Below are 21,696 nucleotides of genomic sequence, written 5' to 3'. Positions count from 1 at the left end.
TGTAGAATTAATGTTAACAAACTCTAGCTCAGCTCCACTAACCTAGCATCCTATGATAAATTTGCCATGGATTTTCTGGACTTTGTTGGGAGGCTCTTGCCAGACCAGTGTRTGAATGTTCTTGGATTGTTTTGTTTTAATCTTTTCTTGTTAGAACTGAATTTGTATTCTTTTCAAGAGCAATGAGTTCTGCACTGCCTTTGCCTTCAAAAGTTTGACTTGTCATTCAGGCAAATACTGTATTTATATTATAGAGATGTAAATACTGTTTATTTACTAGTTAGATAAATTTGTTTGCCTTAATTTTGTTTGAGAAATAATTAGGTTTTTTATGTACTTTTGCTGCTCTATTCAGTAGAAAGCTSCAGCAAGAGCAGGGCCTGAAAAATAAAACCTATTTAAATATGATTATTTTTACTAAATTTGAGTTCTTCTTCATTAAATATTCCATATTTCTGTTCAGTGTAAATTCCAGAAGCAGACTATGTTAATATCACTTTTAGTGTTATAAGTGTACATACAGCCAAGTCATTTATGTCATAATTTGATTTTTTTTTTTCTGTTAATAGTATAATTTACCCTCAGAATAAGAAAGGAGAACCAGAATATAATCCATGTGGTAAATACATGGTGAAGCTTCATATCAATGGTGTTCCTAGAAAGGTAAATGGTTTTGGGGGTTACTGTATAAGTCATTAGTACTGTTACTGTATAAGTCATGTRTTTTAAAGGCTTGATCTGCTTCACTAAGTGCTTGTAGAGCAAGTGCTTATAGAGCAAAAGCTTTAGGCAGGTGTTTTTGGAAAGTAGTTTTTAATGGTTAAATCTTYTTGAGATTTATTTTTKGTKTTGAAGTATGCARCCCCATACTTCTCTCTGCACTTCCRTATTTCTTCTGCAGACATTCACAGAAACAGCCTTACATTAAATTCATGCTAAAAAAATGCCTTATATTAACAGAATTGTGAAAACCAAACAGGAACAAAACTATATATCCCCTATTTGTGAATTAGATGTGTACTTTTCTACTCTATCTTAGAAAGAATTAAAAAATACAGAGGGGGTTATCAGAAAGAATTTAGAGATGGAATGACTGTAGAGGAATACCTTGACTGATAACTCAAGCAAGGCCTTACTCGATGACTCGAGATTGTTAGTTAGAGGAAATGCCTGAAGGTAAAACTTCAAATTCACAAACAACTTCATTTTCTTTTCAGTGCAATAAATAGGAACATAAAATAATATGTTGCTTCATATAATGCTTAACTGTAGCACCAATCATAGTGACTGATTAATGTTTGTGAGAGTTCAGAAGTAGAGTGGTCATATTCATGGGGTGGGGAAATAGTGGGAAACTCCTCAAAGGCTCTTAATTGTTAAGATGTAACCTCTGGGTCAGGAAGTGTCCTTRAGCAGCAAAATTYCAGAATCTGAATGTTTCAGGAARGTAATAATTTTTGTGTCYGCCTTGCTCTTAATATTCTTTCCAAAATATCTCCTAATGGCTGYCTTTTGTTAGGATGAATGGCCATTTGCTCTCCTATGAAAAGGTCTATTCATTCCTGCACGGACAGGATTTGACCAGRAAATGTGCTGTGTTGGTAGTCTGTATTGGTAATGAACTGGTGCCAACAGGAAACTGAAATATCTATTCAGGGAAACTGCTTCAGATCAAATACTTACAGCAAATATGCAATAACAATCTGTAATAATGATTAATATATACTACCTAATTTMAAGAAGAAATGTTAATACTGTCACAGCTGCTGCTCTGAGTTGTTTTTCCTTTTCAGAGAGAAGAAACTTAAATCTGGAACTGGAGGCTATGAAAGTGATATGACACAATTTGTTTCCTTGCAGACAAATAAATATTCATTTCTCTGCTAGCTACCAAGCATTGTCCATGCTCTGATTCCTAATTAGATGAGGAATATTGTTAGGCTTTTCCTTACTTTTTGTACATGTAATTTCACAGAACCCTTCTGCAAGTGCCTTTTGCATTAGGTATTACACACTTTATAGGAGTGTACTGTCACCATCTGTAGAGGCAGCTGCTCTCATGTCACCCAGTTAGTCCAGTGCAAGTAAGAACTGCCAACAGAATTTCTTGTTCACATGGGCAATGAGGGGTTTCTTTTATTTTCTAATTACTTTCAAAATACTATATTACCTTTATGATGATTTTTCATTCATTTCACACAGGTAATCATAGATGATCAGTTACCTGTCGATCATAGTGGCGAACTTCTCTGCTCTTATTCCAATAACAAGAATGAATTATGGGTGTCACTAATAGAAAAGGCTTACATGAAGGTCATGGGAGGATATGATTTTCCTGGATCAAATTCTGTAAGTATGAGATTATTTGTAAGAGAAAAAAATTCTACTTGGATAACAATTGGTAAAATAATTTCCTTAGTGAACAGCTTGGACAGACAAATACTTGGTTTTCTTAAATTTTTTTCTGTTTCTTTCTTTCACAAATATTCTTAGCCGTGCTTAATGGAATTATTTCATTAATATAGGATGAGCAAGACATCTTGATGATCGGAGTTAATCTTAGTTCTCAGACTTGTGTATTGACGCTTGTGAGTGGGAAGTATTTATATAGTCTTGATGAAGATGTTGGATAAAGTCATAAATTCTCTTTGCCCGTATCAATACTGCTGATTTTAGTTTCTAATTCTTTCAATAAATTTGGCATATCTCCCTCAGTAGGTAATGGAGTCAGGTGGGAATGGAACTGTCTAGGCTTTAGAAGGTCTATGTGGAGGAAGTACTTTGATCTGTGCAAGTTTGTTTATCAGATTGTTCCACTCATCTACATAAATATGCATTGGGTGTCTATAATGTGGTTACTAAAGAAGCAGTCATCATACTGTAGCTAAACTGGCATGCAAGTTATTCTTTAAAGAGAGGTAGTTTGCTGAAATGAGTAGCCCACATAATTTGTTGCTTGAGAAGTCTTTCTGATATTAACCTTAAACTATTAGAATTTTAAAGGGTTTTTTTTTTCATTTCATGGTGCTAATTGGTGTCTTGACAATCACATTCTTGGTGGGTATACCTGGTAATYGTCACCTCTTAAAAATTATTATGGAGACAAATGTGACTTTGTGTAAGGGGGAAGTGTAGCACACATTTTTATTTGCATCAGCATCAGGCTGCTTTGTTTTGAAGGACAGAAGTTGGTGAGAATAACTGTGTTTTACTCCCATTGTCATTTTCTAACTTGCTATCTGGAAAAACAGCTTGACTGGTGACATTTAATCTCCACCCCTCCTGCCCCCTTCACTTTCCACTGTATTCCAGCTTTCTTCTGTAATCGGGGTTACTTACAATCAGGCTCTCTCGTGCTTGTAATTCCTCAAGTTCCCACCCCCCAGTGCTGGTTATTGACACTTCAAGCATTTACAGTCTCTGCTTTTGCTTTGAGGAGTAAAAAGCAAAAGAATAGGAAATAAGCAATATTTTGAGGAGTTGGGAGATTAAAGCAGCTTTTTATGGAAATACATGCCAGTGTCAGCTTTACCAAAAGGAATAAAAACCACAAACCCTGAGCTTTAGGAATGAAGCATAAATTATTTAACATGCATATATAATAGCAAGGTTCCAAATAGTGCTTCTGAAATGTGCTTTAAAAGTCTGTAAATCAATGAAATAAATAGAACACATCACACAATGGAGCATAACTGATGATTCTAATATACTTCCATTGCTCTGGAATTCCAGTTTATTTAATTAGTTCACTTTCCGGCCTTTTTTTTTTTTTTTTTTTTTTTTTTTTTTTTTTTTTTTTTTTTTTTTTTTTGGAAATTTTTTTTTTTTTTATTCAAAGAAGTCTTTGTTTGTTAGTCTTGATCTTGACCCTTTTATGCATAGAGCTGTATTGTAACTTATGTATACTTGATTTCTTTCAAGATGTTTTATAAGTTGTGTACAGACATGGTATGTTTATATATGGATTATCTATTCTGATTTCTTTTAAATACTTGCATTTCAGAATATTGATCTCCATGCACTGACTGGTTGGATACCTGAAAGAATTGCTATGCACTCTGACAATCAAGCCTTCAATAAAGATAGCACTTTCAGAATGCTTTATCAGAGGTAGATGTTGTTCTTTCCTAAGTAATTGAAATGCTTGCTGTGTAGTAGCTGTSATACCACTGTAAAAGCAGTACAGTCACCACAGATACTTTGACAGCATTTTGGTGTTGCCACAAATTGTGCTTTATAAAACCTCCATGTGCTTTCTGGAAGAAGGAAAATTGAGGCATTGGTGGCTTTGATAGAGTAAAGATTAAAATACTAGGGAATTTTGTTTGAGAGTATTCTTTGCATATGAATAAAAAAATAGTAAACCTTTTCTTGATGAAGAAAATAGAATATGGAGCCAGAGAAGAAGCAGTTTGGAGCCAATATACAAGTTAAGTGTTGAAAAAAGTAGAAGGAAATATATTCTGTATTTCCACAGTTCCCCAGAACTATATTTTATCTGCTGCCCTTAGCAAGCAGAAATAATTCAGTATTTCTAATTATGAAGATTAGATTATCATAGGGGCAAGATTATGCCCCATCAGTAAATCTCTTGGAGGAGCAGCACAAATCTATAAAAACTGCTATACTGGTCTTCAGACCAACTGTAACAGTTGGATTTGATGGTCTTTAAGGGTTTAAAGTAAATTATTCTATTATYTTGCTTATGGTGAAAGATACAGCTGTAATTTATAAATGCCAGGTATACCAAGTATTTTTATTTCTTCCAAAATGGTTTTGTGCAGCTAGTGTCTTATGTATTTCAATGCAGTAGCAGGGGGTTATTCAGTTGACTGAAGCATCTCCATCCATGATAAAACAGCATGACTCTTCCTTCAGTATTTTTTTTCAGTTGCTTAGGAGCTCTCAGAGCTGTCAACAATTTTTCAGATACTCTGGTGTTGTGATTTGGAGGTGTGACTGCAGTTAGGGTTGGATCTAGCCATTGCAGAGTCACTGTTGTTCACCTGTGCTGGACTAAAAATGTGTWGATTCATAGTCCAGTGACCCTTTAAACTGTCCAGGGACACTCAAGATGTACTTGGATTTTTAGCATGGGCTGGAAACATGTTAGTGTGTTTTCAGAACAATAATTATTCCAAAATTTTCTATTGCTATTCAGAATACTAAACTTGAATATAAACACCTGCGAAAGTAGAGAAGCATGAAATTCTCGTTCTTCCAAATCCTGAGGGTGTGACAGACTTGAYAATTTGCTATGTGCAGTGATTGGCTAGGTGTTGATGAAATCAAATTTTTGCTCAGCTGAAGATCTGTGAAGAGTATCTTTAAAAGTGAYACAGGCTGAGCTTCAGGTTGATAAATGCCGGATTTTGTTTATGAAAATATAAACTTATATTAAAATAATACTTTTTAATTTAAAGCCAATACTTAATTCTGAAAGAAAAATAGTTCCACTTTCTCAAGTTTATTTCAGGAGTGATTTCTGCTGACAACAAGAACTTGTATCCCAGTTTTTATAAAGCAGCGTTGTGCTAATGGACAGTGTAAAAACATGCTATTGCAGTGTCTGGCAAATGTTAGATTGCATCTTGAGAGATTTAATTAAGCTATCATTTCCCCTTTTTTTGAACAGATTTCACAAAGGAGATGTCCTTATCACAACAGCAACAGGGGTGATGTCTGAAGAGGAAGGAGAAAAGTGGGGTTTAGTTCCAACCCATGCATATGCAGTCTTGGATATTAGAGAATATAAGGTACCAAGTGAAACTGAAGGTGTTTTCAAATGCCTGCTTGAAACWTACAATGTGCTTCTAGTTTTACCCTAGATGGGTAACTACTCATTTTTTTTCTCTAATGGCTAATACAGTTTATTTTGTCCTGGACTCCACTGGGAAATTTCAGAAAACATAATGATGYTGTGGTTTCTTGATCTGTTATAAAAATTCCTTCAATATGCAAAAATTATCTTTACAAGATGAATTGACTATTTTACTTTATGTTTTTTTTAGGGACTTCGATTTCTTCAGCTAAAAAATCCTTGGAGCCACTTACGTTGGAAGGGACGATACAGTGAAAATGACACAAGAAACTGGACCCCAGATTTACAAAAATAYTTGAACTTTGATCCCAGAACAGCTCAGAAAATAGACAATGGTAATAAGGCTTAAAAAATCTCAATCTTTTCAAGCAGTATATGGATCTTTGTGGTGTATCTCTGCAGGAAGGTGAAAAAGAATGCTTAAGCTTAAGGAGACAAATAAATACTAGAAACTAAGTAGTCCAAAAGTTTAGGAAGTATCTGTGTATTTAAATGTCATTTCAGGTTTGTCTGGGGTTTTAGTAATCTGGGCTGTTAAATGTATCTCAAATTCATTGACAAGAAAGTACCTCATTGGTTAAGTGGGCTATCTCATTATRTGGGTATTTGGGAGTTCAGTGCAAAGAGAACATTCTGACAATATGCTGTGTAATTCTGCTTTTTAATACATGAATGGACTTTTTGTGGTTTTTTTTTCCTCTCCAACATTCTCAGATATGTGTCAACATGCTTACTGTAATCAATATTTAACTCAGTATTCCTGCTGCAGCAGCTGTGTTTTACTTTCAGAAAGATATTTCTGCTTTTTACTGTGTCCTAGTTGCTCTGAGGGAGCCCTTTTTTCAGTGCCACTGTTTTTATAACACTATGCCTCCAAATCTATTAGATTATAGCATTTATTGGTAAGCCCTGTGCAAATGAAAACTTTTGATTCAAACATAAAATAGCAGCCCTGGATTTGTGACAGTTAGAGTAGCTATTTATTTGTTTACCAATTCATTTAGTAAGCAATCTAGTTGTTAAAATTTTATATAAAATTGCATTAGCATTTTTAATGGAGTTAATCTTTCTAACTGGAGTTACACTTTGGTCTTCTTGGTTTTGTGTAGTTATTATTACTGTTTTTTAATGTTGTAAGATGTGCAACTGCCTATGTCAGAGACATGATTTACAAGCTGCTACCATTTTAAAAGTTAATTCCCCTACAACTCTGTTGGTTTGCAGGCACTATTTTTGGATGGAGTTGCAATTTAGGGAGCTATGGAGAATTAGAATAAATGCATGAGAATGTTGTAAAGATGAAGCAAACTCAGGGTGCAAAAACAAGTGACATAAGTGTTGGATGAAATATATTAGAAATACATTCRGACATACATGTTGATTGAATGGTGCTGAAGTAAGTTGTTGAATTGCAGGAATTGCTTGACTGTGTATTTTATATTTTTGTTTTTAGAAACSTAGGAAAGGGGAAATCAGATCAGAATCACCTAATGATGTCTCAAATAGCAGATTTTCTCATACCTTCTGCTTAGTGCTTGAGAACAAAAAGCATTCTGACAGCTTCAGAAAGTCCCTGATAATTAGCAGAGACCAACTTGTTTTTTCTTACTTTAACTTGGTTTGGGGCAGAAGTTTAATTTAGCATTTAGGCAATACAGACATTACTGCTACATTTTGCAGAAGTGTTRGCTTATATAAGTGGTATCATTTGCCCAGAAAGAGGCTTTTGAAAACCAAGTAAAATCAAGGTATCTGGTAAGAAAATAATAACAGCATTTCCTTTTCAGGCATTTTCTGGATTTCCTGGGAGGACCTGTGCCAGTACTATGATGTTATTTAYTTGAGTTGGAACCCAAGTCTTTTTAAAGAATCTACATGTATTCACAGGTTGGTCCAAAAGATAAAATCTTTGTTTCAAAATCTCAGTAAGCTTTCTGATGTGATGTTTCCTTCCTTCCATTCTTCAAATTACAGTTAGGGGCTCAAATTTCAACCCTGTTSTTTTGAGCCTGGCTTTACACATTTTTATTCTCAGCCCAGGCTTTGTTTTTGGCTACTTCTATAACATCATTGGAGCTCAGTGACCCTTGTGACGTTGCTCTGGAACTAAGATTGTATAACCAGATTCTGACCTTCGTCCCACATCTCCTTATCAGAATAAAAATCAGATTTTTGTGCAGTCCATCTCTAAACAGTGACCAGGCAGTGCTTAAGTGACCTACTTATTATTTGGAATTCATTTTTCAGGCCACTTGCAAGTCAGCTGTGCAGCATGTGTTGTCTTTACAGGGTGTGTTCAGTGACATCAGGGTAGTTTAACCAGTTCTGGGTTTTAGCAGTTGTAGTTATCATAAGTAATCTTCCCTGCCAGCTGATTTGCTTACTGAATGTGGTACCTCTTACCAAATATCCATTACATTCAGGTTTTTTGTCTCCCAGTTTGAGGATGTGTGTGTATCTGTGTCTCAGTTTTGGAAAACAAGGTTTTTTTTTTTACTTTTCCACTCCACTAGACTGCCTTTTGCCACTGTGTCCACACTGTCTCTGCATSTGTTAGCTCTGCACAAGCTCCTTTATCCACAGTGGGACTGCTGAGCTTATCTGTAAAGGCTCTTTCCATCTGTGTGCTCCAGTTATTTCTGAAATACACTGTGGTGATGTAGCAGGATGAGGCAATGTGTATGCTAATGTCAGAGCTCACCTGCTGGTCTGTCTGTCCTGACATTATCAGTGATTGCCATCCCTCTGGGTAGGAAAATGCCTTAGCACAGTGTCAGTTGCCATAGAAAGCAGAATAACAATGGTGATCATTTGAAGCTTTGTTAATACAACTTTCCACACATGCTGTTCARTTTTGCAGTTGTGAGAGGGACAAGAAGACTTAGGAATAGCTGCATACACCTGTGTTTCCAGTGTGCCACACTTTGTGTTCAGCCATCAGCACTTTTTGTTTTTCACACTGTATTTTTCTTGTCTAGAGGCTTCATGAGGCAGCAGGCAGATTCTGCTGTAGGGCACCTCAAAGATCTTTAACACTCCCTGCAGGGCACTTTTTCAAGCATGAAATAGGACAAATTTTAAAACAAAAATTGCCTCAGAAAAGAAAATGGAGGAAAAAGTTCAGCGAGGTTTTGAAACTAACCATAACKKAYGGAYGGAYGGATGGATGGATGGATGGATGGATGGATGGATGGATTGATTTCTAGAGTTATAAAAGTGAAGATGTATTTCATTTAATATTAGAACGTGCAATCATGACTATGGTTGTGTAGCCCAGGCTCCTTGAATGGTTCAGCTTTTTCTGTGCTTTATGTGGTTGCAGTCATGAGCCAGGCTGTTTGTATTTAGCATTTTTTATTATCACACGTGCATTGTGGTGAACTGATTTATAAAATAAGGTTCTAAGATAATGCTGCTGATGTGACTGTGTGAAGTAACCRCTGTCATAAATTCCAGTAGAAAATTAGGCTTTGGTAACTTGTTACTGATAATATCTGGTCTGTAGTGTATGTGTAGGATTTGGAGTTCGTTTCAAAGCACAAATTAGTTTCTTACTGGTCTAATAATGTGTCTGTATCACTTTCAGTACGTGGGACGCAAAGCAGGGCCCGGTGAAGGATGCCTACAGCCTGGCCAACAACCCTCAGTACAAGCTGGAGGTGCAGTGTCCACAGGGTGGTGCTGCCGTCTGGGTCCTGCTCAGCAGGCACATCACTGACAAGGTGCTTGTTCTGCAAATCTTTCTCTGTGACTTTCTTTTATTGGTATATTACTGCCTGTGTTCATGCCTCTGTACGTGTGGAATTTCTTAATTCAGCAGGTACATGCCTGTGTACGTGTGGGATTTCTCAATTCAGCAGGTACACATACCTGGAATTGAAGTAGACCCAAAGTAAAATTTAAACTGAGAGATTCTGTTCCACCGTAAAGATTCTGAAGTAACTATGAATCCTGGGGCCTGAATAAGTTCAATTAGTGGCTGTTTGTTTACTTCAAGCATTTTAMAAAGAATTCTGTTGGTATACCAGTAAATACAAATATCAGATTGTACTGTGTTGTGATCAAAAGGGATGGTAGAATGTGTACTTGACTCTGATTAGGCATTCATTCTGTTTCAYRGAATTGCACAATTCTGATTTGTGTYTGTTTGTGKKKTTTTTTTAATAGGATGACTTTGCACACAATCGGGAATTCATTACAATGGTTGTATACAAGACTGATGGCAAAAAAGTTTACTATCCAGGTTAGTGTACTGTAATTGTCAGAAGCTTATGAATAAAGGAGTAATTAGAAAGAATTTCATGGAGAGCAAAGGCATTTTTTGTTTTAAAACTAGATGCCTCACTAAGTGATCTGTCTTCTGAAATAGTTGGTTTGCTCTGCTTGATCCCACTTAAAGTCTACACTGAAGGAATAGGCCATTCTACACATGCTGTAAACACTTTTAAGAGGTCTACATAGCCCTGCTGGCATTTATTTTGATGCAGTATTTTTTTTTCTATTTCCTTTTCAGTCCCGGTAGTTAATGGTTAGAGGGAACAGATACTGTGCTTTAATTTTGCTGATAGCATAGTTATTTTCTACATTTGTGAATTTATTTAAAGGTCTACAGCTTCCACAAAATGAAAATAATCAGGGTTAATAGTCCCATGAACTTGGCTTAGTAAAGTAACTAAGCAAGTTTATGAAACAGAGGTGAACACTTTCGCATATTGCCAAATATCAGGTAGGGAATGTTTAAAATACTCAAATTTTATCAAAATATCACTCTTGATCATGATATGTCAAATTCTGTTCTCCTTGAGGAGAAGGAGTTTGGCTTTTGGAGTTTTGCTGTAGCTGTTACATAGCCATGTATGCTTTATGTCAAGACAGCAGATCTGAGATGCAGGCTGAGACACGGGCTGTAAAGGTAATGCCCAGGTTAAATGGATAAACTGAAAGTTTAAGGTAGAGCTTCTAAAATCATATTTTTATTTATTATTTATTTCCATCAAGAAAGTCCTAAATTAAAAATATTCCTTAGGATAATTCAGTGAAGGTTCATCCTAAAACAAGTGGGATTTCATCTGTTGCTTTTACAAACAGGAACCTCTTTAGAACCGTTTACAACCCTTAGAAACCAGGTTTGCATTCAGGTAGTTGCTCATGCAACAACTCCCCTAGCAGCTTTTAAAGCTTTTTTTCACCAAGCAGTGGAATTTGTGGGACATTTTCTATTGGAATGACTGGTAAACATTGCCTTGTTCACATCTGATCTTGTTCAGTGAATTCTGCTGACCAACTCCTCCAGAATCCAAGGTTCCTCTARAATGCAAGTCTTTCTGTAGAAAGATTTGTTGACACCTGACCAAATTATCATCTGTTTACGCAAGAGCTTCTCTGTAAGGAGCAGCAGATGCCCAAGACTTGCATCTGGAGTTGCTGGTAGTTGTAGCAGTGCTTATTTTACACGTGTGTCTCACTGAAAATGTTCTTAAGTGGGCAAACCAAACACATTCGTATTGTAGAGGGAATTGTTCAGTTGTGCTTGAAAGAGACAGTCTAGCAAGACCAGTAGCAAAACCTGAATGATTCATATGTTTTGTCTTGCTACACAAACTCTTTTAAAAACTTMTAATCTCACGAGCTTGAACTTGTTTAAAACCTTTTTCTATGGAAATAGATTGGTCAAGCTGCAGTATTATTTTTAACCATCTGTTAAAGTGAGATGAGAACAAAGCAGCTTAATCCTTTGGCAGCAAGGCCGAGATTTCCCATTCCTAAGCTTCTTATTGTTTTATATTAATCCTTTCCCCTCTCCCGTGTTGCTTTGTAGAAGAAAATAAAAGGACCTGATCCTGGGCCTATTGAAATAATTGGCTAGACCTGGTCCTGCTTCACTGAAATTAAAAGAACTCTGGAAAGAACCAATTAGAGGCCAAATAACAAATTACACTGTCCAATTGTAAAAGCAAACAYTTGGGATCTTTCTAAGTACCACATGTGTGTTRGTATTGGGATGCAACTACATCTGTGTAAAGATCACAGGGATTTGAAGAGAGAGGGAGAGAAAGCGTGTGTGATTTAGTTACAGGAATTAACATGTTTTGAAGTATTTGTTTACAAGATGGCCAAAGAGTTTGGCAGCTGGCATTCTGGAACTGTCCAGCCAATGGAGAAAGAACAGACACTTCAGAGATTTTCAAAGAGTGCCTAACATTCATTATCATTCTCTTGAWATTTCAGCATAATTACAGTAGATCTTCTTTGAGTAGTGACATTGGTGTGAGAAGGATAAGCAGTTCTTGCAAGTCTTGGGATTTAAGCTGTACTTTTAAGTGTGGAATTTGTGTCTGTCATGTGTGATGTACCTATCCTGAAAACAGTAGTTGCTGTTAAGACTGTCTGTCCTTTTTATGGGTAAATCTTGAGGCTCTTTTCTGWTCAGAACACTTGGATCTGTTTGGGCTAATCTTAGTAGAAGTTTACCAAGCTGGTGGATTTTTTGTTCAGGGAAAAGTGTTGATTCTTTTCTCTTTCAGCTGATCCTGCTCCATATATTGATGGCATTCGGATCAACAGTCCTCATTACCTGACCAAGATAAAGCTGACCTCTCCAGGTTCCCATACATTCACCTTAGTGGTGTCCCAGTATGAGAAACAAAACACCATCCATTACACCATCAGGGTATGTGCTTTTGTTTCATAATGAATGTAGGCAATTAAATAAAGCCTTTTCAATTTGATTTAAAAATTTTTAGATTTTATTTAAAAGCATTCTTTTGAACCAATATTGCAGTTTCAGGGAGGGAGGCTGTGAATGATGGAGCAGAACCACTGGRTGAAGTGTTTGATAATGTTCTCCATTTGTAGTTAAGTGTGGATTTACAAATGAAATTCTAGTAATGAAATCAGCTGAAAAATACTCTTATTTCCTAGAATAAAAATATGTCTGTGTGCAGGCAGATCATTGGCTCTCTATGTATCCAAAATAAACCTGGTTATTTTAGATCCTGGTTAAAATTAAAAGTTCTTTTTGACTTCTCTAGATCTTGACTTAGGATTTGGAKTTTTCTCTTACTGCTGACTCACATAATGATCAATGCTAGATTTTTTTCACTGAAAAAAAGAATAAGATGCAGATTGTTTCCATTTTGGTTTTTTTTTGTTCGGTTTTTTTTGTTTGGGTTGGGTTCTTCGTTAAGAAAAATTAAGTAGAACTAAGTCGTAGTCACAGCACTGTTCCGAATTTTAAGTTTGACACAGGGTCATCTGGTGGGTAATAYAGGCATGTAATGAACAAGTATCTAAAAATGTTGTGTAGGCAATTCTGCCTTTTTTTTAACTTGCCACAATTTCATCTGAAAAGTGCAAGATGATTGTGTGACCTTCTGCTTCTTTTACAACACAGGTGTATTCCTTGTGCAAGTTCACCTTTTCCAAGATTCCTACACCTTACACCATTTCCAAGCGGGTAAAGAAACATTTTCTTTTATGGGTCACTGGTTTGGCTTTTCCATATTTGAGATGTACAAGGTTTTTAAATATATTTTGATAYTGCAGCCCCACCTCCACCACAGAGTGTGTTGGTGCAGCTGTGCCATCGCAGATGTGCTTGCAAAGCCTTTGTAGAACAGACTGGCCTTTGGAACAACAACCTGTACCCTAATAAGTCATCAGTCTGCAGAAAAAATCAGATTGTGCTAGTAATGATGCAGAGTGAAAACCCTCTAGAAACATTGCTTATTTTCCCTTGGGAGAATTACATGATTTTCTTGGAAAAACTCGTGGCTTGGTGGGAAAAAAATCAGCAATGCCAAACCAAAGGCACCAGTAGCAAGACTATGACAAACAAACTTAGGAAGGCAATATCACAACGCATTAATGTTCCTAAATTTTGCAAATATATGTCAGGGGTCTGTAACCATTGGAATAAGTACTTCCACTGCCAAACAGGATCAAGGAAGTATGTTCATTGTACATTTCCTGTAGAAATGTTCCTTGAAAGTACAGGAACAGGGGCAGGAGTGAAAAACTTGACTGAAATTAATTCAGAAGCTCAGGCAGTTTTGGGGCCAGTTGCTGTTCATATTTCAGCTGTCAACATGAGCTGCAGTTACACCTTCAGCTGAAGTATAAATATAGCCATGAGCTCACAGGATAAAATAACTTGCATTTTCATGTTTTAGCAGTTTTATCCTCAGGAAAAAAAAATAAGCCAGCAGCTGTTAACTTTAGCTCTGTACCTACCATGCATATCCTGGGGAATCCTATTATAACCAGAAGTCTTCTGTCCAAACAGTAACTTCTTCAGGAGGAGAGAAATAAGGGAGTTTGAGCCACAGTGGAACAGTCCATTTTCTAGGACAGTCRTGCCTGAAGCCAAGGATTGCATTACTTTGTGTGGTCAGGGGGACATGCTGGCTTGCAGCTTGGCTCTCAGGTTCAGACAGTATTCCACACCAGCTGTTATTTCTGGAACAGTCCCTTGAAGCCTGTTCTAGAGAATGGTGAGTGAGTAGAGAGATTCTGGGGAAAAGCAAAATGATTTGCTTGGTTCTTCCAGAAACTGTTGTCCTATATAGGTACTAAAAACTGGGCTTACTTTGAGAAAGTGCTTTAAGAGGTAAAAAACACATTAAAAGGTGAAATGTGTCCTGTTTAAAGAAGGACATCTGTTTCATGTTATTAATATGTTTGAAAAGAGAATTAAGTATGTAGAAAACTCTGGTTAATTATTTGAAKATGCCTGCCTAGTATGCAAAAAAAGGCATTTTCTATCTATTCAAGGCCAGTTCCATCTTTAGGATTGAATACAAAAAGTCAGTTGCTTGTATTTAATGCCTATTTATGTATTTGCTTAGCAGTCATCACACTCAAAAGCAAGCAGAGAACTAATTCACAGTTTACCAGTAAAGACAAGTTCTGTTAGATGTCCTATATTGGAGTCAAGTGATCACCCCTGGAACTCACCAAGCCCTAGTGTGATTCCTGAAATTAAATGTAACAGAGGTGGAAAAGGGTTAGAAAACTTAGCAGCATACACCAGTTTTAGTTTCCTGGGTAGTATGGCAGCATGGCAGGGGGAGAAATCCCCTTTGCTTCCATACTTACCCTGTTTGAAGGTTTTGGGCACTGAGTGAAGAAATTAAATCACCAGGGAAAATGCTGCCCCTTGCTGATTTGACAGAAATGGGAGGGAAGTAACAGGAGAGATGGATCTMAGCTATAAATCTGTCTGAATGCCTGGCATGTCTTACAAGTCTAACCTTTCAGTTTAATGACTAGCAGGAGGAACTTGGAAACAGATGGCCTGTTTCTCAAAGTCTGAGCAGTATTTTTCCTCTTGTGTGTCTCTGTCCTWGCAGAATCTGTCCTTATGGTTATCTTGTCATTGCAGTGCTGTTTCTCAGAGTGCATGGAGGTGATGGACAGGGCTGGAGGCAGAGATCTTTAAAAGTAAAGATTCTGCATTATTAGTGTTGGACTGCCTGTATCACTGCTGTCTCATTTAACCCAACAGAGGAGTGTTTGAGACAAAAAAAACCAATAAACTGCACAATCTAGTAGGAGTGGGATGGATGGGAATGTGGGTCTTTTGTTAGCTGCAGTTTGTCATAAACAGTCACTTGTTGCTTATTTAATGTAAGCTGGAAGAATCCAGTGCATGTCTAAGGGTGKAGGGCTTTGATCGAGGTTGGTGGGRGTCTGCAGTGAGACTCCATGAGTGCTTAAGACCATCTTTCACTTCACTTTAAAAATTAAGAGAAGTCAGTAACCTCTAAAGTGAGAGAACCCTCTAGTCTTGTTTGTGTGTGTGTGTATAAAAGCAATACAAATCCTCAGGATTTTTTTTTCTGTACTTTTGACTTCTTTTAGGTTAATGGACAGTGGAAAGGTCACAGTGCTGGAGGATGTGGAAATTTCAGAGACACCTATAAAAATAACCCCGTTTAYCAATTCCAGCTAGACAAGAATGGGCCATTGCTAATTGAACTACGGGGACCAAGGTTTGTAGAAAATAATTGTGCATCAGTACAGTGAAGGCATTACATGCCAAAGATAAAGCTGAAGTCAGTATCCTCTTGGGGAGGGTGGGAAGCTCATGGAAAATCCAGAAGACAAGGTGTGGGAGTTGACTCAGATTTAGTACTGTTTATGTTTCTATCTTTACCATCTTTAGTTTTAAACCTACACATTAACTACTGAGGGAAATCCTTGACCTACAAGGAAAACAGGAGCCTTCTTTTCTCTGTAGTTTTCTAAGTTTCCTCCCTCTTTGAGGAAACTCCTTCTCTCATGAAATGAAGATAAAGACACAGGGGTGACTGTATGGTTCCATGAATTGAGCATTTTTTTTGTATGCATTTTTTCTGCAKTTGCACATCATATTTGGGTAGTTTGAATGACAGGGGCAGTGGTGCCTGTCACATGCATTAACAGGAACAGATGATGTGTCCCAAGTTGTATTGTAACAGGAGAAATTCTRCTGAGATCACTGACATTGAGTCCTCCAATAGCAATCAGATCACACCCTGGGATCTCTGCCATGTGGCACAGGACTGTGTCACAAGCTTAACTGCTTGAATTCTGCTTCAATGCAGAGACAGGCTTCCAGCAGGCATTTTCCCTGCAGTCTAGTTCTAAAGCTGAATTAAATTTTGTCTTCCTTCAAATTCTACATTCATGTCATGGTAAATTTCTGTGATGAATGTGACAAAACTTTTAGATGTCTTTCAGTTATACCATACAGTTTTTAATAACTATCCCTCTTTGTGATAATCCTGATGACCCAAATAGCTAAAGCAAGTCTGTCAYGTCACTTGCAGGCAATACAGCGTTGGTTTTGAACTCGTCACCGTCTCGACTGTAGGAGATCCTGGTTCCTATGGCTTTCAGAAAAAAAGTAGTGGTGACTACAGGTAATACTTCATGGAATCTGTGTAGAGGTTTGAAACATACTTTAGATSCCATGTCTAACAGGTAGTTTTCTTTATCATAGGTGTGGATTTTGCTACTTGGAGGTGGAGAATATATTTGCTGGAGTTTACAACATWATCCCCACCACATTCCTGCCTCAACAAGAGGGCCCTTTTTTCTTAGATTTTAACAGTACTACTCCTCTTAAGGTGTCACAGCTGCAGTGAGGAGACAGAACTGTGCAGTACTGTTTAAAGAGATGGTTTTGATCTGTCCAGCATCCTGAGAAAAGGCGAAGAACCTTTACTACACATGCACAAAAGAAAATTACATCCTGAATTRAGAGCATGGAATCATGGATTGCCARWTAATTGTGGCAGGCAGTTGGCTGTGGGTTTGCTGCTATGATCCAGGAGTGAGCACTGTTCAACRGGCTTGGGAATAGGCTGAAATGCATATATTCAAGTGAACCAGCAGAACTCAATTTATTGCAGTTTTTCCACACTTTGAATCAAAGTCTAGTGAGTTACAAGAACTAACATTGAATTTCCCTCCTCCCAACAYAGAGGGTATATGGGTTAAAGATTCTATTCTTAAAAGTAAACATGTAAGAAAAAAGTATTCTTGTGTATTCTGCTTATTCAGTCTCAGGACCAAATAGCTTTTATTACATATTTGTGCTGCTATCKTCAATGTTTTCAGCACTGAACTGATTCTCACATTTAAATGTAAATGTACTACTGCTGAGCCAGTAGTATTCTGTGTGTCAGCTTGTCTGGAATGTGTACATAGGAGTAAAGGAAAAAGAAGGTTCCAGCTTTAGCTATTTCTGAAAGCAGAGCAATGGCTTTGCTCATGTTACATGTGCTTTGAGAGCTGTAACTTCCTATCTGTATAACTTTAGTACATAATAGAGCATAAGGTTCTGTGCCTTTCTTCCTGCCAGCTGCCAGACCTAGGCTGCTCCCAATAAACAGGAAGGCCAGGAGGTTATCCAGCAGCAGTGTCCAGGCAGTGCAGCACAGCACAGCTTTCCTCCAGCAGCTTTGAAAGGTTTTAATCTAAAGATCTGCTGTAAGATTCACTGTATCCACTGAGGGTAGTCTCAGTTGGCTGGTTCCCACTATCAGCAACCCAGCAAAGAAATGGTTTATTTTCATCCTTTTTGTAAATATGTATGCTTTAGGGAAAGATCATTTAAACCTTGGCCCGATACACCACAACTGCAAGGAATGCACATGCTTATTGTACTATACAAGACATCTTTGAAAATATAACTTTTGCCTTGTAAGGTGAAGCCAGTGAATGCTTTGAGCACTTRGCCAGTGTCATCAATAGAAGCAGGGTCAGAGTTCTTAAGAACTCTATRTACAGGATCTATATACATTGTATCYGATGAGGATTCAAGAKRACACRTTTTCATGTARTACCAGCTGYCTCACAGATCCTGAAACTGATTAAATTTTGTCATTTTTACAAAATTTACAATATCTGATGGTTAGGGGAGAGGGTATTTTCAAAACAGCTATGGGAATTTTGCTGCCATTCACACTGGTTTGGCAGTTTTCCAAGTGAAAAGGTAGCATTTAAATTGCTTTAGAGCACAGGTGTCACTTAGCCATTATTAACTGAGCACACATTCTACATCAGCACCAGAAATATCTGTGGGCTAAAATTATTCCCACAGAAGTTTACTATTAGTTCTCTTCAGAAAGTACAAGAACTCATGCCTTTGAAAACACATGCCTTGCTGACTGCAGAGACCAGAAACAATCTGGGCTAGGGAATTCGTGACAAGTTTGTCACAGAGTGGCTTACCTTCTTTTGAAGGGAAGTTTCTGATTATTATTGCAATAAATCAATGGATGAAACAGCATGGGCACAAGCTGACAGGAAAACAGATTAGGTTTTTTGTAGTTATGCTTGGTGTTTGGAGTATGTGCCAAGGACGGATTCATCCCTACAAAATGAAAATTTCATTCAACTCCATTTTTCCCTACAACCTTCTGGTTTTAGCTGAGGCTAAATGAGAGTAGCGGTGGAGTCCTCCATGTATCTTTTCATCTCTAAGTCAGAGGTAGAGAGAAGTCTCAACTGTGTATCTTCTTGGCAGTACAAAAGACAGATGCCGGAAGTGCCAGCTCTCAGCACCAAGTTCTTGCACATTCTCTGCTGTTTGAGATCAAGCTGGTAGATTTGCCTACAGGAAAATCTGTTGTGGTTCTTCAGTAGTTGGTTCCTACTTGGTAGGAAGGAGTTTTTCTTTCTTTTTCCCCTAAGCACAAGTTAGTGCCAAAGCTTATGCTGCATGAAACGAGCATGAAGCTCAGCTTCCATACTGTGCTGAACTGAAACTGAACTGAACTAAAAGTAAGAAATATACTCACTTTCCTAAGGCCAGGCAAAGGCATAAGGACAAAGGATCCTGTCCACATCCAGATAGGCCAGTATTTCTTGCACATATGGAACAGTGAATTGGGTTCATCCCCATTAACACCCAGGATTTAAGCTTAGCGTCAATCTTATATATATAAAATAATCTATATAGAATAAATTCTGTCCATATATTGCACCCACATAGGCTGCTCAAATGCCACCCCTGTGCATCTCCCTTCAGATATAGGACAGAACACTCAGGTGAAGTATTTAGAGGYACTACAAAATATCCGTATAAATTGTAGTCTACAGATTCTGGTTATGGCAAATACTTTTAGGACAAAGTTTTCTTGCCCTTTTTTCTTAAGAAGAAATATTGATGTAAGCATTTATGGTTTGCTTTAATATTTTCTGTCAAATACATACTTTTGTATTTTTTCCACAAATGAATCTGGAAAAATTCCAGCAAAGTGAACTGATCCTTAGATTTTAACACAACCTCAGGCCCTTAAGTTAAGCTTTTCTTTCCCCTGTACTGTTTAGCATTTTTTGAGCCATCTGACAGAGGACATAGTTTGTTCTGTTTGTTTCATATTGTTTAATCCAMTCCCTCAGTTCTCAAAGATTCAGTGAGATGTTGTATCATGGATGAATGGTATCAACAGCTTCTATCCCAACTGCCCCAGACTGTGAGTCTGAGTTCAGTTCTTGTCTCCTGCTGCAAGCTTCATGTAACTATTTTGTACAGTAATTATGCACTTAACCATACAATCTCTGCAGCCTTTGAACAGCCACCTACCTATGTTTGTGTACAGATAGTAGAGGTTTTCATCACTTTGTCTAAAAGGACACTGAAATTGTTTGATAATACCAAAGAGAAGTAGAACTCCTAGGTTAACATTTGCTTTATACATTCTCATGTCAGGGCAGCTGAAGCAATCATGTACAATATGCCAGAGGCTTATTTTTACACCCATGAAGGCAGCTACCATCATGTTACACTTCAGAATCCATAAAGAGCTCCAACAGAAAAGTAATTGGAGAAAGTCTGTTCATTTGCTTGTACTCCATAGTAATGTATATTCATTTAAGTATGTCATGTTTATAATTACGGCTTTTATGAAGCTTAAAATAAAAATGAGTTTTCCATTAATTTATTAGACACACAGTTCTGCCTGTTTGCTTGCACATTTAAAGGGTGATTTACCTACCAAGTCCGGGGGTCACCAAAGGAGGAAAGCTGCAGCATGATCTTTCAACAACTTTTGCAGAAAGGTGGTATAAAAGTAATGGCAGAGGGGGTTCCACACCCTTTCACRTTTCCAGGTCAATGGTTTTACCCTGTTGGGAGCTGAACCCAATCAGGATATAAGCAAGGCAGCACACACGCAAAATTATTTCATTGCATCCAAGTGTGGGAAGTTTGGCAAGAACTGGCAAGATGAGAAGAAATCTTGACAGCAAGAGAGATTAAAAAAAAAAAAAAAAAAAAAAAAAAAAAAAAGAGAGAAAAAAAAGGGGAAAAAGAAGAAAAAAAATCACCACTAAAACAGCCATTCAAAGAACCCAGGAAAACGTAACAGGTGTTCACTGGGAGGTCTGCAAAAGTGCAATTCAATCACAAAGACCTCTGCTAATTTTTGTAACTAAATGCAGCACAGACAACAGCTCAACTATGAAAGTTTAAGTAAAACTACTTAATACAGTGTGGCACTTCTGTACTGCTTTTCATATTTAATACTGTCTATCCCAGCTTTTCCCCAAGTAATGGCCACATCAGAAGCTGGAACCACAAATTTCTTTACTAAGCATTTTCCAGGCCTGTGAACTGCTGGCAGTRGAAGATTTCAGCATTAAGGTGAAACATATAAATGTCTAACAAAGTTACAGCTTAACAGCTATAATGTGATTAATCTATTTTTTTTTAATGAAAAAGGATTTGTTGCCTCCAATTCTGCACGGCTTTATGGCCAATTTCAGCAGCACTAAGTCCAGAGGTGTTATGTAACAAACACCTCCCTCCTGCTGCACACTAAGGGGGTTTTGGAAAACCTGAGTAAAGCTCTGGTCGTGTGGCACAGTTCAGAATGAAAAGTGAACCACATATGCAGGGATTCAGGAAGCTGGAAAGTAGCAACAGTTGCCCATGTACCACAATGGATTCTAACACCAGTATGACCCCAGCCTGCAGTCTGCAGCTGGAAATGGGTATTTGGAGACTAAACTGGCTGTGGGAGAAGACTTGGTTCCTTGCACTTGAGATRAACATCACTTGCACAGACTCAAAACGTGGAAAACAAAAATGTTTACTGTAGTGTGAAGAATTTTACATTAACTTTGAGAATAGATACACAAGCCGTGGCAGGGATGAAATACAACAGGACTGCAAAAACATAKAATAGAAAATACTTTGGGCAATACTAAAATTCCCATCAAATTAACAATATAAACTGACATTTTAGATAAAATGGTGCTTTCAGAAATGCTTAGTCACCAAAACTGAAGAGTCCTAGGWTTTTTACTACCACTTATTAGCATAATTATCAGACACTACTACTGCCTAACAGCTGCTGGCAAAACATGCCCCGTGCCCTTTC

At 37.4% G+C, this 21,696-nt stretch overlaps 1 protein-coding gene across 4 annotated transcripts in view; it reads left to right on the top strand.

Moving 5' to 3' along the window:
• The window catches only part of CAPN7 (calpain 7), a 30,243-nt gene extending 12,119 nt beyond the window's left edge, over positions 1–18,124 (top strand). For 3 of the 4 annotated variants that reach the window (XM_057372714.1, XM_057372716.1, XM_057372715.1), the window contains 13 exons: positions 570–663; positions 2,203–2,349; positions 4,004–4,110; positions 5,636–5,756; positions 6,012–6,156; positions 7,609–7,708; positions 9,408–9,543; positions 9,989–10,064; positions 12,346–12,491; positions 13,215–13,277; positions 15,683–15,813; positions 16,633–16,725; positions 16,806–18,124. In XM_057372714.1, coding sequence (XP_057228697.1) covers positions 570–663; positions 2,203–2,349; positions 4,004–4,110; positions 5,636–5,756; positions 6,012–6,156; positions 7,609–7,708; positions 9,408–9,543; positions 9,989–10,064; positions 12,346–12,491; positions 13,215–13,277; positions 15,683–15,813; positions 16,633–16,725; positions 16,806–16,950 — 1,504 coding nt within the window. In that variant the 3' untranslated portion in view covers positions 16,951–18,124. The remainder of the gene's footprint in view (positions 1–569; positions 664–2,202; positions 2,350–4,003; positions 4,111–5,635; positions 5,757–6,011; positions 6,157–7,608; positions 7,709–9,407; positions 9,544–9,988; positions 10,065–12,345; positions 12,492–13,214; positions 13,278–15,682; positions 15,814–16,632; positions 16,726–16,805) is intronic. The other variant, XM_057372717.1, reaches the window with a different exon arrangement.
• Positions 18,125–21,696: the final 3,572 nt, after the last annotated feature.

This window comes from Malurus melanocephalus, unplaced genomic scaffold, assembly GCF_030028575.1.
Source record: "Malurus melanocephalus ecotype Western Australia unplaced genomic scaffold, MMel_1.1 scaffold_177, whole genome shotgun sequence".
In the NCBI taxonomy this organism is placed as follows: domain Eukaryota; kingdom Metazoa; phylum Chordata; class Aves; order Passeriformes; family Maluridae; genus Malurus; species Malurus melanocephalus.
This window is presented reverse-complemented; position numbering and strand designations above follow the sequence as displayed.